This window comes from Myxocyprinus asiaticus, chromosome 14 (genome assembly GCF_019703515.2).
Source record: "Myxocyprinus asiaticus isolate MX2 ecotype Aquarium Trade chromosome 14, UBuf_Myxa_2, whole genome shotgun sequence".
Classification (NCBI taxonomy): domain Eukaryota; kingdom Metazoa; phylum Chordata; class Actinopteri; order Cypriniformes; family Catostomidae; genus Myxocyprinus; species Myxocyprinus asiaticus.
The window spans coordinates 10,389,160-10,405,914 of record NC_059357.1 but is presented as its reverse complement, the minus strand read 5'-3'; the positions used below and the strand labels follow the sequence as shown (position 1 = coordinate 10,405,914).

Sequence of the window (16,755 nt, the reverse complement as noted above, 5' to 3'; positions counted from 1 at the left end):
CAGGATGCCAGGCAGCCATTGTTAATGGAATAGGGAGAGTAGTTTGTCCTCTATGTGGATGCGAGGCATGCAGGATCCTGGAGCACAGCAGGCCGGGACTGAAGAGGTCTGTTTGAGGACACCACCACTTTCTGTCCTTCTGGGCGGCTGCCATACCTGCCGTGCTCCTGCTGCATACTAATGACCAATTTTAGCCTTCGGTTTGACTGCGCTTAAGCGGCAAGGACTTTGTATCCTTATGTGGCTGAGTGCACTTGTTACTAAAGCAGTAAGAAATAATACAGATCTCGTGTTTTCTGCACCACTGAATCCACAGCGCCACAGCAAAAGTAAGTATAGATTATGATAAGATGAAAGATGTAACATTTCCATCAGTTGTAGGGATGCACCGATATTGAAATTCATTCCGACACCGCTAGGCCAGTCATTATTTATGTAATAACTGATAAATGGCCAATAATACGATTATAAATCGGTATAAGAAAATGCTCTTTAAGTCTTATGTTTTTGCAATTAATCTATCTCTATACCTCTAAGATATCGCTATACTATGGAAAGTTTGACTTTGTCTTTAATAGAAGTAAAACGAGAGTCTATAATTAAACAAAATCGGCCGATTATACAGAATATAAATCGGTAAGAAAATACTCTTGAAATTTTATATTTTTGCCATAATCTATCTCTTTCCCTTTAAGGTATCATGAAATTATGGAATAGATAGTTTTTGTTGCATTAAAACACCTCACTGATTATTTGTATTTGTTTAAATGAGTGTTTACTCAGGTTCAAAGCTTTGAGTCTGAAGGGCCTCATTCACAATCAAGTCAAACAAGCCTCTTGATCGCTTCTCAGGGGAATGATGCAAGGGCTTTTGTCTCTGCCGTCTCCTAGGTGAACACTTGCTGGGTCACCAAGCAGCAATCTGTTGTACTATCTTCACACGTCACTTGGATAATGCTTCCCAACAACCAGACGTGGTTAATCATTTTAAATACCCAGCTACAATTATTCCTGTGACCGCTTCTCACTACAGATCATTACGGCCTTATGTTAATGTGAGTTCTTGAGTCACTTTGAAAATGGGCCTTATTCAGGATAGATGCCATGTATAATTTGACATGAATAAAAAATTGTTTGTGATGGATAGATTTGCAGTCCGTTCAACAGGTTGGAGAGTCTTGTTATAGGTCACATCTAAAGGCTAGGGCATATTTCATTTTTCAGTAAGACATACTGACACACGGAAAACCAAAGTATACTTTGGCCTTAATTTTCTTAAACAAGATTTTCTGGTTTATCCACTGGAAGCATTTTGAAAGATGTATTTTCTATGTTGGATGAACTTGTTTTCATTTGCATCAAATTAAATGTGGTGTCTACCCTGAGTAAGGTACATAGTGTGATGGCAATGGATTTGGAAGAGTAGGCGAATCTGAGATAATTGCTCATATTATCAGCCTCAAAGAAAGTGAGCTAAGCACCTTGGAAAGGATAATTCTCACAAGTGGGCATGTTGACGAGCGAGCCAGTGTTAAAACTCTCCTCAAATGTCCCATCCTTTTTAAGAGCATTAAATGTTGATCAGCACGCTGGCATGGAGCCTGGCCGCTTGTGTGAGTGTGAAGAGGGAGATAGTGAGGAGTGACAAAGATTTGGACTGGAAGGACTTTCAAAAGGCCTTGGGACATGTAAGAGCTGACTGTGACCTAAGAGAAGAACAAGCCTTATGGATAACATGAAAAACACTAAACACACACACACACAAAAAAAAAATACTAAAGTTTAATTTGCACTGTCAGATCTTGGAGCCACATGTCCAACCTATAACTGTTTCATAACTGTTACGTTGATTTTTAAATTTTCTTAAAGGAATGTTCCCGGTTCAGTCACAAGTTCGACTGCATTTTTAGCACAATGTTGATTACCACAAAAAAATATTTGAATGTTAAAATAAACCGTGTATATTTTCGTGTTTATGGACTGGCCCTTTCAATTATTTTTTGTGGTAAATCATGTGAACATGCAAGATGTTAACGTCTTGTTATACTTTTGAATAAGTATGTTACTGCAATTTTAACTTTTTGTTTTTTTAATAAACTTTTAATAAACATTATGCCACAAATGTTGACAATTGAGTTTAAGTTGTATTGAACTCTGAGCATTTCTTTAAGAAGCAGAGCTTTGGTATTGTAATTCATTTTTTGTTTGCATGAAATGTCCACTGTTTCTTTATCACTTGATTCACAATCTTTCACAATGATTTCTCTTGTTTCGATATAAGGCATTATGCTACAATGAAGGTTGTGCACCTAGAGAAACACATGTAAGGAACAGTACAGTAGAGATAAATTGTTTTTAGTCACATTCTTCGAGAGTCATATTTTTGGAATTTGCAGTTTGAGATTAACAGTTTGAGATTACAGTCGAAAAATTGCACTCAAGGAACCCAGCGACCATAAAGTTCTGGCTCAAGTTCAAGCTACTATCTAAGTTCGTTGAAGCAAAACACCAAGACTATTTAAAGACATTTATCAGTTACTTATTACAGTTTATTGGTTTTGAACTGATAACACACTTGTCTGTGTTCATACAGAAAATGATTATTGTAGATCTATAATTAGGGAACCTGGAATACTGTTGTCTGCTCGATGATTCAAGAAAAGTGTTTGATTGTATTAACTATTCCATACCAGGAAGTCTGCTGTGGTAATATTCGGTCATTAGACAAATTATACTGCTGCTGGATTGCAAGACTTCATTCTGTACACACTTCCTGCTGCTTTTGAATGCTTTGACCAGCAGGTGAGGCCAGAGGATACTGTCTCAGTGTAAGTGAGGGGACTGGAGGCTTCTTATCTTTTCCCCAATCCGAAGATGCCAATTTGACCCATGATTTACTACAGCTTCAAAAGAAACTTGGCAAAACTATGGCAATAAGGCTTTGCATATTTTCTTCGAAGTGTCCGGCAGATGAAGATGTGATTTTATATACACTACCTTTCAAAAGTTTGGGGTCACTTGCCTGATATGTTTCTCATGATCTTAAACTTTTGATCTGAAGGCATATGCTTAAATGTTTGACATTAGTTTTGTAGACAAAAATATAATTGTGCCAACATATAAATTTATTTAATTACAAAACTAAAATTGTATTCAAAAAAAGTTTTTGAAATGGATGACTTAGACCGAATAATTAAGAAAAGCAGCCAATAAGTGCCCAACATAGATGGGAACTCCTTCAATACTGTTTAAAAAGCATCCCAGGGTGATACCTCAAGAAGTTGGTTGAGAAAATCTCAAGAGTACATGTCTGCAAATTCTAGGCAAAGTGTGGCCACTTTGAAGATGCTAAAATATAACAGTTTTGATTTATTTTGGACATAATTCCCATATTTCTATTTCTATTATTCCATAGTTGTGATGACTTTACTATTATTCTAAGATGTGAAAAAAAACAAAAAACAATAAGTGACCCTAAACTTTTGAACGGTAGTGTGTGTGTGTGTGTGTGTGTGTGTGTGTATATATATACACACACACACACACACACACATAGAAAAAAAGGTGCTAGACAGAATGTTAGCCTCAGTCACCATTTGCTTTCATTGCATCTTTTTTTCATACAATGAAAGTGAATGGTGACGGAGGCTAACATTTTGTTTAATATCTCCATATGGTGAATAATCCCCTGAATTGGTGCGCCTGGGAAGGTTTGGGTCATGTGGATTTTTTAAATTAAATGTTTAATGAAGGCAATTTATTATGAGCAAACTAAGGTTATACCTACTTGGTATAGTTTAAATCATTAATATGTACATCACAAAAAAGCCACCATATTTCTGCAGATCGGACAGTTTACACAGAGTCTCACATCTTAATATTTCATGTTGAATTCTGTAAATGAAAACAGTATTACATAAGTAACATGTTTAAAAAAATAGAAATCCCCAAAACTGCTCCGAACACTATACGTTACATAAGAACATGTATTGTAAAATAAAACACACCTAAGACTCAGTAAGTGTGGGCCAGTGTCTTAATCACTAAGACTAGATGGTCCAGAGCTTCTCTGTTCTTTGCTTGGGGCAGGGCTAATGGTAGAATCATGAGGCAGCGTGGGTTATGTGCGACCATGCTGTGTATCCAGTTGCTGCGAGGCAGCGTGGGTATTGTAGTGCATCTCCACTGACTCTGAGGCAGAGTGAGTCATCCATTAACAGCCCTCTGGATCTGTTTTGAAAGCAGCAAGCGTACTGCCCCCTTACAAGCCAAAAATCATTTCTCAACTTCCTGACACTGGCATTAATGACTCGTTACAAAGCCTCTTAATGGCCTGCGAGAGGACCTTATCCACTGTTAGAAAAACAATTAAGCTATTTTTGGTCTTACGTACATTGGTGGCCAAAATATATTTGGAATAATGTACAGATTTTGCTGTTTCGGAAGGAAATTTGTACTTTAATTCACCAATGTGGCATTCAGCTGATCACAAAGTATAGTCAGGACATTACTGATGTAAAAAACAGCACCATCACTATTTGAAAAAAGTTATTTTTGATCAAATCTAGACAGGCCCCATTTCCAGCAGCCATCACTCCAACACCTTATCCTTGAGTAATCATGCTAAATTGCTAATATGGTACTAGAAAATCACTGGACATTATATCAAACACTGCTGAAAGCTATTTGGTTCATTAAATGAAGCTTAACATTGTCTTTGTGTTTGTTTTTGAGTTGCCACAGTATGCAATAGACTGGCATGTCTTAAGGTCAATATTAGGTCAAAAATAGCAAAAAAGAAACAGCTTTCTCTAGAAACTCATCAGTCAATCATTGTTTTGAGGAATGAAGGCAATACAATGCTTGAAATTGCCAAGGATCTGCAAAGCTGTCATTGCTGCACGTGGATGATTTTTTGATGAGAAGTCTTTGAAGTAGTTTAAGAAGTTCAGATTTTTTTTCCCCCAAATTGTAATAGTCATTTTTCATGTTACTTATATCCTGACTATACATTGTGATCAGTTGAATGCCACTATGGTGAATAAAAGTACCAATTTCTTTCCATAAGAGCAAAATCTGTACATTATTCCAAACTTTTGACCACCAGGGTGTAGAACAATTAACTGGCAAAAAAAATCATAATTTACTCATGTTGTCGTGAACCCGTATAACTGTCTTTCTTCCGTGGAACACAAAAGAAGATGTTTGGCAGTCTCGGTCACATATCACTTTATCTTTTTGATGTTGGTGGTCTCAGCTCCATTAAGTCCAATGTGTTTCTTCTTGTTGCAGTGAGGGTCTTGTGCTACTGGCACTAGCAGCCATCACTGTCCTCCACGCGAGGTCTATGGTAATGGCTGACAGCGAGGACCCCCTTTAGAGCTTGGTGTCTTTTGGCTGCTTGCCTTCTTCACTGAGTAAAACTAAACTAACAAGCAGAGGTTTATCCAAACCATTTTGCCAGCTCAAACAACATCCTTACAGAACTTTGGAGTCAGAGAAGTGACTCATCCATGAATTCACCAAATATACCAGGTAAGAGTTCAACTAGTTTGTATTGTTCATACTTTACAATGAGAATCATTACAAAAAAACAGGCCTACACAAAATCTTTGCATGCATTGGTTGTCCATCATTCACAAAGTTCTATCTTCCCACCAACATTTGCAAGTTAGTTTATTAAATGTAATGCGATCCATCAAAATGAGTTGTAAGTTGCAGTGGGCAGTTTTTGGAAAGAATTTGGTAAAATACTTGATTTTGGGTTTAAAATTATGTCTGTGTTGTCATGAAATGCAAACTGTGAATGTTGTTTTTTTTTTTTTTTTCCGCTTCAGTTGCTGTTAATTTGAACAGGAGTGCTTCATATAGTCTCTCTCCTATAATCAGATTATTTTATATCTTAATAGTTTAATGCATGCTTGAATAAACCTTACAATTCTGAATTGTTTGGAATCATTATAGGCCGTTTTCATAAAAACAAGGTTTTATTACAGCCGTCCTTTAAATGATTATATCTCGGCAATGGTTTGGGAAAGAAACATGACTTTTTGATAATGCTTCCAGTTATCAGTAGATGTGTACTGCCCTACAAAGCAAAACATAGTAACTTTGCCAACATTAACTTAGAAAAATGGTTTAAAAGTTTTTTGAATGTCTTACCAAATGATAGCTGAACCAAACCTGTTTGTCAGAGGACAGATCGCCCTATTTTGATAACTCAATTTGACAACATCAAAAAGTAGTTGTAGTTACTGCATTTCGCAAGGCAGTACAGTACTCTCATTTCACTTTGACACATTTTACCATGTTTAACATTCATTCTACTGAATCAAACTGATTTTTCCCCAATATCAACACAGAAAATGCACAGATTCTGTCTTGGATTACAAGGAAGAGCTACATGGATAAAGTCATTCAATTCAGTTGCTTATCGTTCAGCAAATTGCATCAGAGGAGATCAGGGCTGTGCTGACACAATGATAATGTGATCGTGATATAGTGACTTTTTCTCACTATAATGTATTGATAAGCACAAACTCTGAGACCAGTGCTTCTCAGTACGGTTGAAGATGCTTCTGTTAGGAGCAAAATAGATGAAACTGAACCAGCAGATTAACTAATTTCTCTCTCGGACATGCTGAATGTCTTTCATGCATTTAGCACAGTTTTTGTTCCAGATTTAATTATGATATCTCAATAAATTGAATTGTGTCGTATGTAACACGATATACTGTATAGCATATCATCAGGTCGTTGGCAATACTCAGCCCTAGAGAAGATGCTTTTTTTTCCCCTTTAGTGACTTATGAGGATAAAAGCTCCATGTTGTTCTGTAAGAGCTCTCGATAATTATTTACTCTAGAATTAGGTCACACAAATAAGTTTTCTTTTGAAATCGCAATAATTTTGCCACAATTACACCTCTCATCCACACTAAAACAGTGTTTTCCTCTACTGAAAACCGAGCGTTTCAAAAACGCTTTCCATACTTTGGAAAAACATGACGTTAAGAAACTGAAAATCTGATTAAATGAAAATGGGTTAGTGTGGATATGGCCTTAGTTCTCTAAAATATTATCTGTTTTAACTGGACCATCTGCATCATGTTGCATTTTTAAGGCGCCTGCTGTAGACGTCGACCGATACCGATAACTAAAGTGGTGGAAAAGGCAGAAAACCAATTAATCGGCAGATAGTTTTTAAAATCGATTTATAGAATGTTATAAAACATTCTTAGTCTTTCATTACTATGACGGGCACAGACATAGAGGCTACAAGAGTCCAAAATGAATAAAATCCCCAGTGCAGTTTATTGTTCAACCAAAATCCCAATAAAAGCCAGAAAACATGGGCCTTTTTTTGTTTTGTTTTTTTGGATTTTCTCCCCTTTTCTCCCCAATTTTGCAATGCCCAATTCCCAATGCACTCCTCGTAGTGGCATAGTGACTCGCCTCAATCCGGGTGGTCGAGGACGAATCTCAATTGCCTCCGCGTCTGAGACCGCCAATTCATGCATCTTAACATGTGGCTTGTTGAGCGTGTTACCGCGGAGACCTAGCGCGTGTGGTGGCTCATGCTATTCTCCACGGCATCCACGCACAACTCACCACGCGTCCCACGTGAGAGCGAGAAGGTTAACCCAAAGTGACTCTACCCACCCTAGCAATCGGGCCAATTGGTTGCTTAGGAAGCCTGACTGGAGTCACTCAGCACGCCCTGGATTCGAACTTGCGACTCCAGGTGTGGTAGTCAGCGTCTTTACTTGCTGAGCTACCCAGGCCCCCAAATATGGGACTTTTAACTATAAACAAGCCAGGGACAATTATTTTGAAATGACTGAGAATTGGTGCCATTACAGTTCTATATATTTAAGTATTTAAATATATAGGGAATATTTAATGAGGAAAAAGGTTTATTTTTATTGAAAAGATATGAAGTTGGAGACCCAGTGTATGTGCTGATGAGCACATTTCTGTATGCTTCAATTTAAAATACTTGATTATCTAATCAAAATAACAAATATGCATTGAAGTCAGGATTAAAATATGGACGAATATTGAAAATTATGAAAGATTTAGATACAGCAAATCCCCATGAAGTGTCAGTGATTGTTTCTATTTCACCTCTGCCGCTGTTATAAGAACTGTAGAATCCTCCAGCGCTGGCCACAGTGTATAACATGGATGAATAAAAAAACTATCAGCACTGATTAATTGGTAAAACCGATATATCGGTCTACCTCTAGTCTGCAACATCCAATTTTTTTTTACATGTGCAAAAGTTTAATCATATTTTAAATATGTTCTGTTGTTGGTGACACGGCATCAATCGAAACAGTTAGCATAGTATTGAAAACAAACTATAAGTGTGTAATTTGAAGCCATTTGTTGATATAGTAATGCAATCTTGCAGCTGAAGCAATTACAGATCACGTTTTTGAAGGATTTGTCAGCAGCTGAGTAACCTGTTGTTTTGGATGTGTGCATAATTGCGTATAATTGTCAGCAAAGGTTTCATGACTTGTTGCTCAAATATAGATGTGTTTCTTAGTAACCAGTGAATTTTGTCCATCTTCCTGCATTTATTGTAATCCTCGCCCCCTTCTCTTCCAATTAGCCCCTTCCCTGTCGTTTATGCTCCTTAATTCATACCTTCAGCCCTACGCCCGCCCCAACTCTCTCCCCTCCACCCGTCTCCTCCTCCTGCCTCTCTCTGTCTCTCGCCGTTTATAATTAGAACCGGTAACATCTATTAACCCTCTGCCCCCCTCATGACGTCTTTGAATGTCACTGGATGCCGTGGCAACCTTCTATGCTGCACCCAGCTCCACATCAATACAGCCTAGAGGGCTCTTTGATGATTGGCCCGTTTGCTTGCTGTGATGCAAGCTCATTGGTTCGTTGCTTTCTGATGGTTTTACATGTGTGTTCTGTGTGTATATGAATGTGTTTGACTTTTATTGAACATAAAAGGCTACACTGAAACCAGTTGAAGGTGCTCATGATATAACAACAGATGGATGTTTTATGTTTATAGTACAAGGTTGTGTGATTGTCTTTCTAAAGTTGATCTAATTAGCTGTTTTGTCAGGTTTTTGGTATTTGAGTTCTCCTTAAATATTGAAGAGTTTCACAATGTTCTCCCCTAGAGATTGAGGATTTGAGAACTAGAGCTGTGGTTCTCAAAGGGTGTGCTGTGGAATTTGTCCTTACAAACTAAATAACCCTTTTTAATTATTCCATGAAATGTGTGTTGTACAATTTATATATATATATATATATATATATATATATATATATTAGAGCCCGACCGTTATGGGATTTTTGAGACCGATGCCGATTTTAGAGAGGGAAAATTCACCGATTATCGATATGGTGGCCGATGTATTACATTTTTGAGCTGGAATGAAAACAGACCTTTTCTATGTGGATTTTTCACCGATTTTGCACCGATATGACTATGCAAAGGTACTCAGAAGGCTGCTTTCTTAAATATTTTTATCAAAGAATATTTGACATTATTATTATTCATTGTCAACAAATTCTAGAAATTAACACTGAGAAAATAAAGAATAAATAAAAATACAATAAATAGCTTAATAAACATCAGTACTGTATGTTTAGTATAAGTCAATTGCTGACCATTTAAATAAAGAATAAATAAAAATAAAACAAATAGCTAAATAAACATCAGTACTGTTTAGTATCAGTCAGATGCTGACCATTAAAATAAAGAATAAATAAAAATAAAATAAATAGCTAAATAAACATCAGTACTGTTTAGTATCAGTCAAATGCTGACCATTTAAATAAAGAATAAATAAAAATGAAATAAATAGCTAAATAAACATCAGTACTGTTTAGTATCAATCAAATGCTGACTATATTAATACTGCCGAGTCAAGATAAACAGATAAGCAGTGGTGTTACACTGTATTCAGCTATACAAGTTCAGGGGAAACTTGCAACGGTGGAAAACCAGACTTTTAAATATTACATTGTATAAATGCAACGACTGGAATTGATCGGTTGAAGGGGGTACCAAACTGTGAATCCTGAACAAAACGGTTTGGTGAATACATGTTTACTCATTAGCTTCCACTCAGCTGACAACAATGAAATTAGCTACGTGATTAGCTAGCTAGCTATAAGCTTGTTGTCACCGAGAGTAAAAGATGGACGTTGTTTTTTTTTACTTTCCAGCATTGTCTTACCAACTAGGTAACAACATAGCATGAAATCAACACTCAAAAGACACAATCCACCACCGCACTATTGTCTGTTGAGCTGCAAAAAGATGCTATGATGTTTACCTTTCAATCTGCTAGATTACTGACTGCACTGAGCTCATCGCAAAAAAAAAAAGAAAAAAAAAACACACACACACCATTGCTGAAACACTTATCCTACCTGCGTGCAAGAAAATATTCAAACTCCACCGTCAAATGCAGAATTGACAATATGTTGGCTGATAAAGAGGAGGTTTTATGTGATAAACTTATTACTAGTGGCAGGTTTTCCCTGCAGATCGACGAGTCAACTGACATCAGTGGATACTGCCAACTGATCACAAACGTTAGGTGTGTGGATGGGGATTCAATCTTGGAGAATTTCCTCTTCTGTAAGCAGCTGCCCAGTCACGCAACAGGGGATGAGATATTTCGTGTGACAGATGCCTACCCGACAAAAAAAAACTCAACTGGGCTATGTGTGATAGCCTCTGCACAGACGGGGAAGCTGCGATGATGGGGAAAGTCAAAGGCTTTGTGAGTAATGTGAAGGAACAGAATCCTGCCATCAAAGCCATTCACTGCCTCTTGCATCGCGAAGCTCTTTTAGCCAAAACAATGCCACCTGAATTAACTGAGGTACTGGAACAGAGCGTGAAGATCATGAACTTCATTAAATCACATCCACTGAAAATCCGACTCTTTTTCCATTCTACACTACTGGTCAAAATTTTGAAACACTTACTCATTCTTTATTATAATTTTTTTTCTCATTTTAGAATAATAGTAAAGTCATCAAAGCTATGGAATAACATAAATGGAACTATGGGAATTATGTTGTGACTAAACAAAATCCAAAATAAATCAAAACTGTGTGATATTTAAGCATCTTCAAAGTAGTCACCCTTTGCCTAGGATTTTCAGAAATGTACTCTTGACATTTTCTCAACCAACCTCTTGAGGTATCACCCTGGGATGCTTTTTAAACAGTATTGAAGGAGTTCCCATCTGTATGCTGGGCACTTATTGGCTGCTTTTCTTTATTATTTGGTCCAAGTCATCAATTTCAAAAACTTTTTTTTTTAAATTAAATTTTAGATTTATAATTAAATAAATTAATATGTTGGCACAATTATATTTTTGTCTACAAAACTAATTTCAAACATTTAAGCATACGCCTTCAGATTAAAAGATTTTTAAGATCATGGGAAACATTTCAGTCAAGTGTTTCAAAACTTTTGACCGGTAGTGTATGTGCAGAGATGAGAGTGGAGCACCAGACCTTGTTACTGCACACAGAGGTGAGGTGGCTCTTACGGGGCAAAGTGCTGTCCCGTTTATATGAGTTGTGGGATGAGGTGAAAGCTTTTGCAATGGAACACGAACTGTCTCACAAGAATCTAATTGGAGATCATGGTGGGCAAAGATGGCATATCTCTCTGACATATTCAGCCACCTGAATGAGCTGAACATTAAAATGCAGGGGAAAAACGAGACCATTCTGACTGCAACAGATAAACTGCAAGGATTTCAGTCAAAATTGGCCCTCTGGTGAGAGAGTGTGGTCGGTGAGTCCATTGAAATGTTCCTCTTAACATCGGCACACACCGCGGGTAAAATGGGATTTTCAGTCAGTCGATGGAACATGCTGTATAGTTCAATTCATCATTTAAAAGCACTTAAATAATATATTTAACAATAAAATCTGTTCTTGTTTTGCTAAAACAAGGTTTCAAGTTCATTTTAATTTTTTTATTTGTGTTTCAGAGGCAGCATAGGGATTAATACAATTTATTTCCCATTTATGAGGATGTATGCATCATTTTATTTTGAGAAAAAAAATGATGTGCCTTGGAAATTTCATATTTACAAAGGTGTGCCTTGGGATGAAAAAGTTTGAGAACCACTGAACAAGAGATCGACTGATATTGGATGTTTGACCAATACGATACTGATTATTTGATTATTTGAGTCTGAAAACCATTATGCGTAGCCGATTTTTTTTTGTTATTAACATTTTTATTGATTCCATACATAAAAACCAATAAACACAACATAAAATACAGAATCAGTTATATAAATTAAAACCCCTCCCCCCGAACACCCCCCCCCCCCACACACACACACACAAACGCGCATTACAGTGGTCTCTTACAATTATAAAAAAAAATTAGAAAAACAAAAATATTTATTTCAAATAACGAGTGCACATACACATCAAACTAAAAATTAAAAATCTAAAATCCCTCTCTAATGCCCCTCCCCAAGAACCCTCCAAGAAATCCAAATATCCACCCCACTTCCTATTAAACAAATCCCACTTTCCCAACCTTCTGTATATCGCCTCCTCAAATGCCGCAACCTCACTCATCTCCCCGCACCACTCCCGAAATGAGGGTGTCCCAGCTGTCTTCCACCCTCTGAGGATTATTCTCCTGGCCACCATAACTCCGGCCAGGACCCAACCTCTCAAGTGACTATCCCCAAAATTAATGACCTCCCCATCACCCAGAATGCAAAGTCTGGGTGATGGGTGATGTGTCCAACACATCACACATAAATCCCTGAATCTTCAACCAGAATTCCTGTATTTTAACACATCCCCAAAAAATATGGGTTATCTCCCCGTCTTCTGATTGGCATTGCCAACAGGTGGGTGTGTCTTTAAGACCAAGTCTATACAATCTAGGGGGGGTCCAATATAATCGATTCAAAATCTTAAATTGCGTCAGACGCACCCTTGAATTTCTAGATGCAGACTTTTTTAGAATCTTAGCCCACACTCCCTCCTCCAATACCAAATTTAAATCTCTCTCCCATAATCTCTTGAGAGAAGTTGAAGCTCCATCCCCCAGATTCTGAATTAACAGGGAGTAATACACTGATGCCTCATGACCTTTTCCAAAAGCAGTTATCACCACTTCTAGAGTATCTGCCCTTTTAGGGGGGTGTATGCTACTCCCAAAAATAGTACAGAGCAGGTGGCGCAGCTGTAAGTACCTGAAGAACTGAGATCTAGGAATCCTGAAATGTTGGACCAAATTTTCAAACGATCTCAACCCACCACTCTCATATAGGCCACCGAGTGTATTAACACCCCTCACAATCCACTCCGACCAGCAGAAAGGGGACTCACCAATACGCAACTTTGGGTTTAGCCATATGCTCGAGGCAACATTTAAATAAATGTCTGAATTGAACACTCTGGACACTTTTGACCATAGCGCGTGCAGATGCGAGATAACGGGGTGCGACTTAACTTCTCCAGTTAGTTTAATAGAAAGGCTTTGTAATAGTAAAATAGGGGCAATACATTTCTGTTCAATTCCAAACCAGGGAGGGGCTCTCTCAGGTGGAAGGGACCAATGAGCTAAATGTCTGAGACCGAATGCATAATAATTAAACAAAATCTTGGGTAGGCCTAGCCCACCTTTGTAATCGGTCTATGTAACTTGTTGAAATGTAACCTGGAACGCTTTCCATTCCAAATGAAGGACTTCGTTATACTGTCAAATTGCTTGAAATAAGAGAGGGGGACATCTAAAGGGAGAGATTGTAGTAGGTAATTGAATTTTGGAATACAATTAATTTTAATAACATTAACCTTTCCAATAATCGATAAATGTAAAGAAGTCCACTTGCTCACATCACTCGAAAACCTTTTTATTAAAGGGTCAAAATTAACTCTGACTAAATCACATAATTCTGCTGGGAATAAAATGCCCAAATACTTAATGCCCTGTTTGGGCCATTGAAAGGCGCCCGGCTGAAAAGCCGTTACTGGGCAGTACGCTGTCAGAGCCAAAGCTTCGGATTTAGACCAATTAACTCTGTATCCCAAAAATTTTGAAAAGGAATTAATAATTCTGTGGAGGCAAGGCATAGATCTAGTGGGGTCGGAGACGAATAATAAAATATTATCTGCATAAAGTAAAAGCTTATGCGCCACACCTCCCGCCACCACCCCTGGAAAATCATCCTCCTTTCTTATCGTGGCTGCTAATGGTTCCAGGGCAAGACAGAACAATAATGGGGAAAGAGGGCAACCCTGTCGGGTGCCCCTATTCAGAGTAAAATAATCTGAAATGAATCCATTTGTTTGTACCGCCACTACAGGGTGTCTATAAAGTAACTTAATCCATCCAATAAAAGTATTTCCGAACCTGTATATTTCCAGCATCTTAAAAAGATAATCCCATTCTACCATATCAAACGCCTTTTCAGCATCAAGTGAGATGGCAGCGACCGGAGTCTGATCATTCGCCACTGACCACATGATATTAATGAGATGCCTGATGTTGTCAGAAGAGCTGCGGCCCCGAATAAACCCCACCTGATTTATATGTATAAGAGATGTCATAACCGTACTTAATCGGTTAGCCAGAATTTTTGCCAAAATATTTACATCTAGCTGGATCAGGAAAATTGGACGGTAACTTTTACACTCGCTTGGATCTTTGTCCTTTTTAAGAATCAGATTGATCCGGGCTTGTGTCATGGTTGGCGGAAGCTTTCCATTCTTTAATGATTCCGTAGAAACTTCTAACAAAAGTGGAGCTAGTTCTGTAGTATAAGATCTAAAATATTCTGCGGCAAAGCCATCTGGCCCCGGAGCCTTGCCTGTAGGCAGGGCCTTAATTACCTCATCAAGCTCCTCCAAGGTTATCTCAGATTCAAGAGAATTTTTTTGCTCAGTTGCAGGATTTTGCAAAAGGGATACATTAAAACGCCAGCTGTACGATTTATTTTTCTCCGTATGTAGCAACATCTCTAAACTCACCAAGGCGTGATCTGAGACTAAGATGTTTCCAATTGAGCAATCGACAACAGATGAAATGAGGGACTTAGATATAAAAAAAAAAAATCTATTCTTGAATAAATCTTATGGACTGATGAAAAAAATGTATAGTCCCTACTAGATGGGTTCAGAAGTCTCCAGATATCTGCAAGACCAAGATTTTTACACATCCTGTGAAGCGTCACTGTTGCTCTAGGGGGCTTACACACTTTTGCTTCAGTATGATGAAGGACTGAGTCCATCAATAGATTAAAAATCTCCTTCCAATATTATATCATGAGGGGTGCCAGCGGCTTGCAACTTCCCTTCAAGATCTATAAAAAAGCCCTGATCATCAGCGTTAGGTGCGTAAATATTAGCCAAATTCAACCTTTGCCCCTGAATTTCTGCTAAAACAATAATGACCTATTTTATCTTTAATCTGTTTGAGAAATTTGAATTATAGATGTTTATTTATCAGTATAATGACCCCTATGCTCTTACTTGAGCCAGCACTAAAGAAAACATGTCCAGCCCATATCTTCCCAATTTTTTCAGCTTCCTGCGGGGAAAGATGCGTTTCTTGAAGAAACACTATATCATATTTCTTACACTTAAGAAAAGAAATAACTTTTCTTCTTTTTATGGGGTGCCCCAACCCATTCACATTTAACATTTGACCATTTTGATATAATAGAAAAAATAAATCGTGTGTCAAAAACAAGATTATACAGACCACATTCAAACATTATTGCAACAATCAAACCCCAACAAACCCCCCCCCCCCCCGAACAAAACAAACAGAAAAAAGGAAAACTGCGCAAGACAGCGCCAACTGTTGTCAATCCCTCTAAACTCAAAGAGTCCATGTACGCATGCGAGAGACCCTGCGACAACTTTGCACAAATTTTGTGAGGTAAAATTACATAACAGAAAATACTTTGTAAAAACAGACCCCAGCCAACAGCAGAGTAAACACAAAGAACATGTAGATTCATTCACAGAACTGTCTTGAAGGTGTGTTCCTCCACAAAACAAACTCCAGCTGATATAAAGCCGTTCAGTTTCCTCGGACAGACAAACAATTGTTTAGTGAGCTGGCTGTTATGAGTGCAGCAGATGACATAATCATTCCAATGTCCTACCAGAATACTACACAAAAACAAACTCCAGCCAACAGGAGGCATAATCACAAAGAACGAACAGATACATCCATAACTGTACCGAAGCAGTGTTATTCCACAAAACAAACTCCAGCCACTAGGCGGAACCAGCACAAAAAAAAGAAAAAAACTGGCATCCCGGTTCCTCGAATGGTCAAGTGTGTATTATTCACTCGGAGGCTGCATAAAAAAATACACCATGACTTACTCAGTCCGTCAACTTTATAAAAGACATCCTTTGTGTAGGCATGAAGATATTTTGCAGTCATTCTTTGTATCCATTCTCAATCTGGCCAGGAACTTCAGTGTAAAAGCGATCATCCGCCCATGCAAAAGTTTCTTGAAGGAGTCATGCCACAAAAGAAACTCCATCCGCTAGCCAACGCAAAAAGAAACAAAATGGCACCCAGCTTCCTCGGACGGCCAGAGTAAGTACAGCAAGTTAATCCCCTCTGGAGCTACATGAAAAACCCCAAATGGCTTACTCACCCATTGTTTTTATAAAAGACAGTGCTTGCTTTGGACATGTAAATACCCTGCGACCATACTTCGTTTCTATTCTCAGTTTGGCCAGAAACATCAGT

General features: G+C 37.9%; 1 protein-coding gene across 2 annotated transcripts in view; it reads left to right on the top strand.

Annotated features, from left to right (window-relative positions):
• The window catches only part of LOC127452224 (histone deacetylase 5-like), a 103,260-nt gene that overhangs the window by 14,518 nt on the left and 71,987 nt on the right, over positions 1-16,755 (top strand). For both annotated transcript variants that reach the window (XM_051717569.1, XM_051717570.1), the window contains exon 2: positions 5,293-5,535. In XM_051717569.1, the coding sequence (XP_051573529.1) occupies positions 5,514-5,535 (22 nt within the window). In that variant the 5' untranslated portion in view covers positions 5,293-5,513. The remainder of the gene's footprint in view (positions 1-5,292; positions 5,536-16,755) is intronic.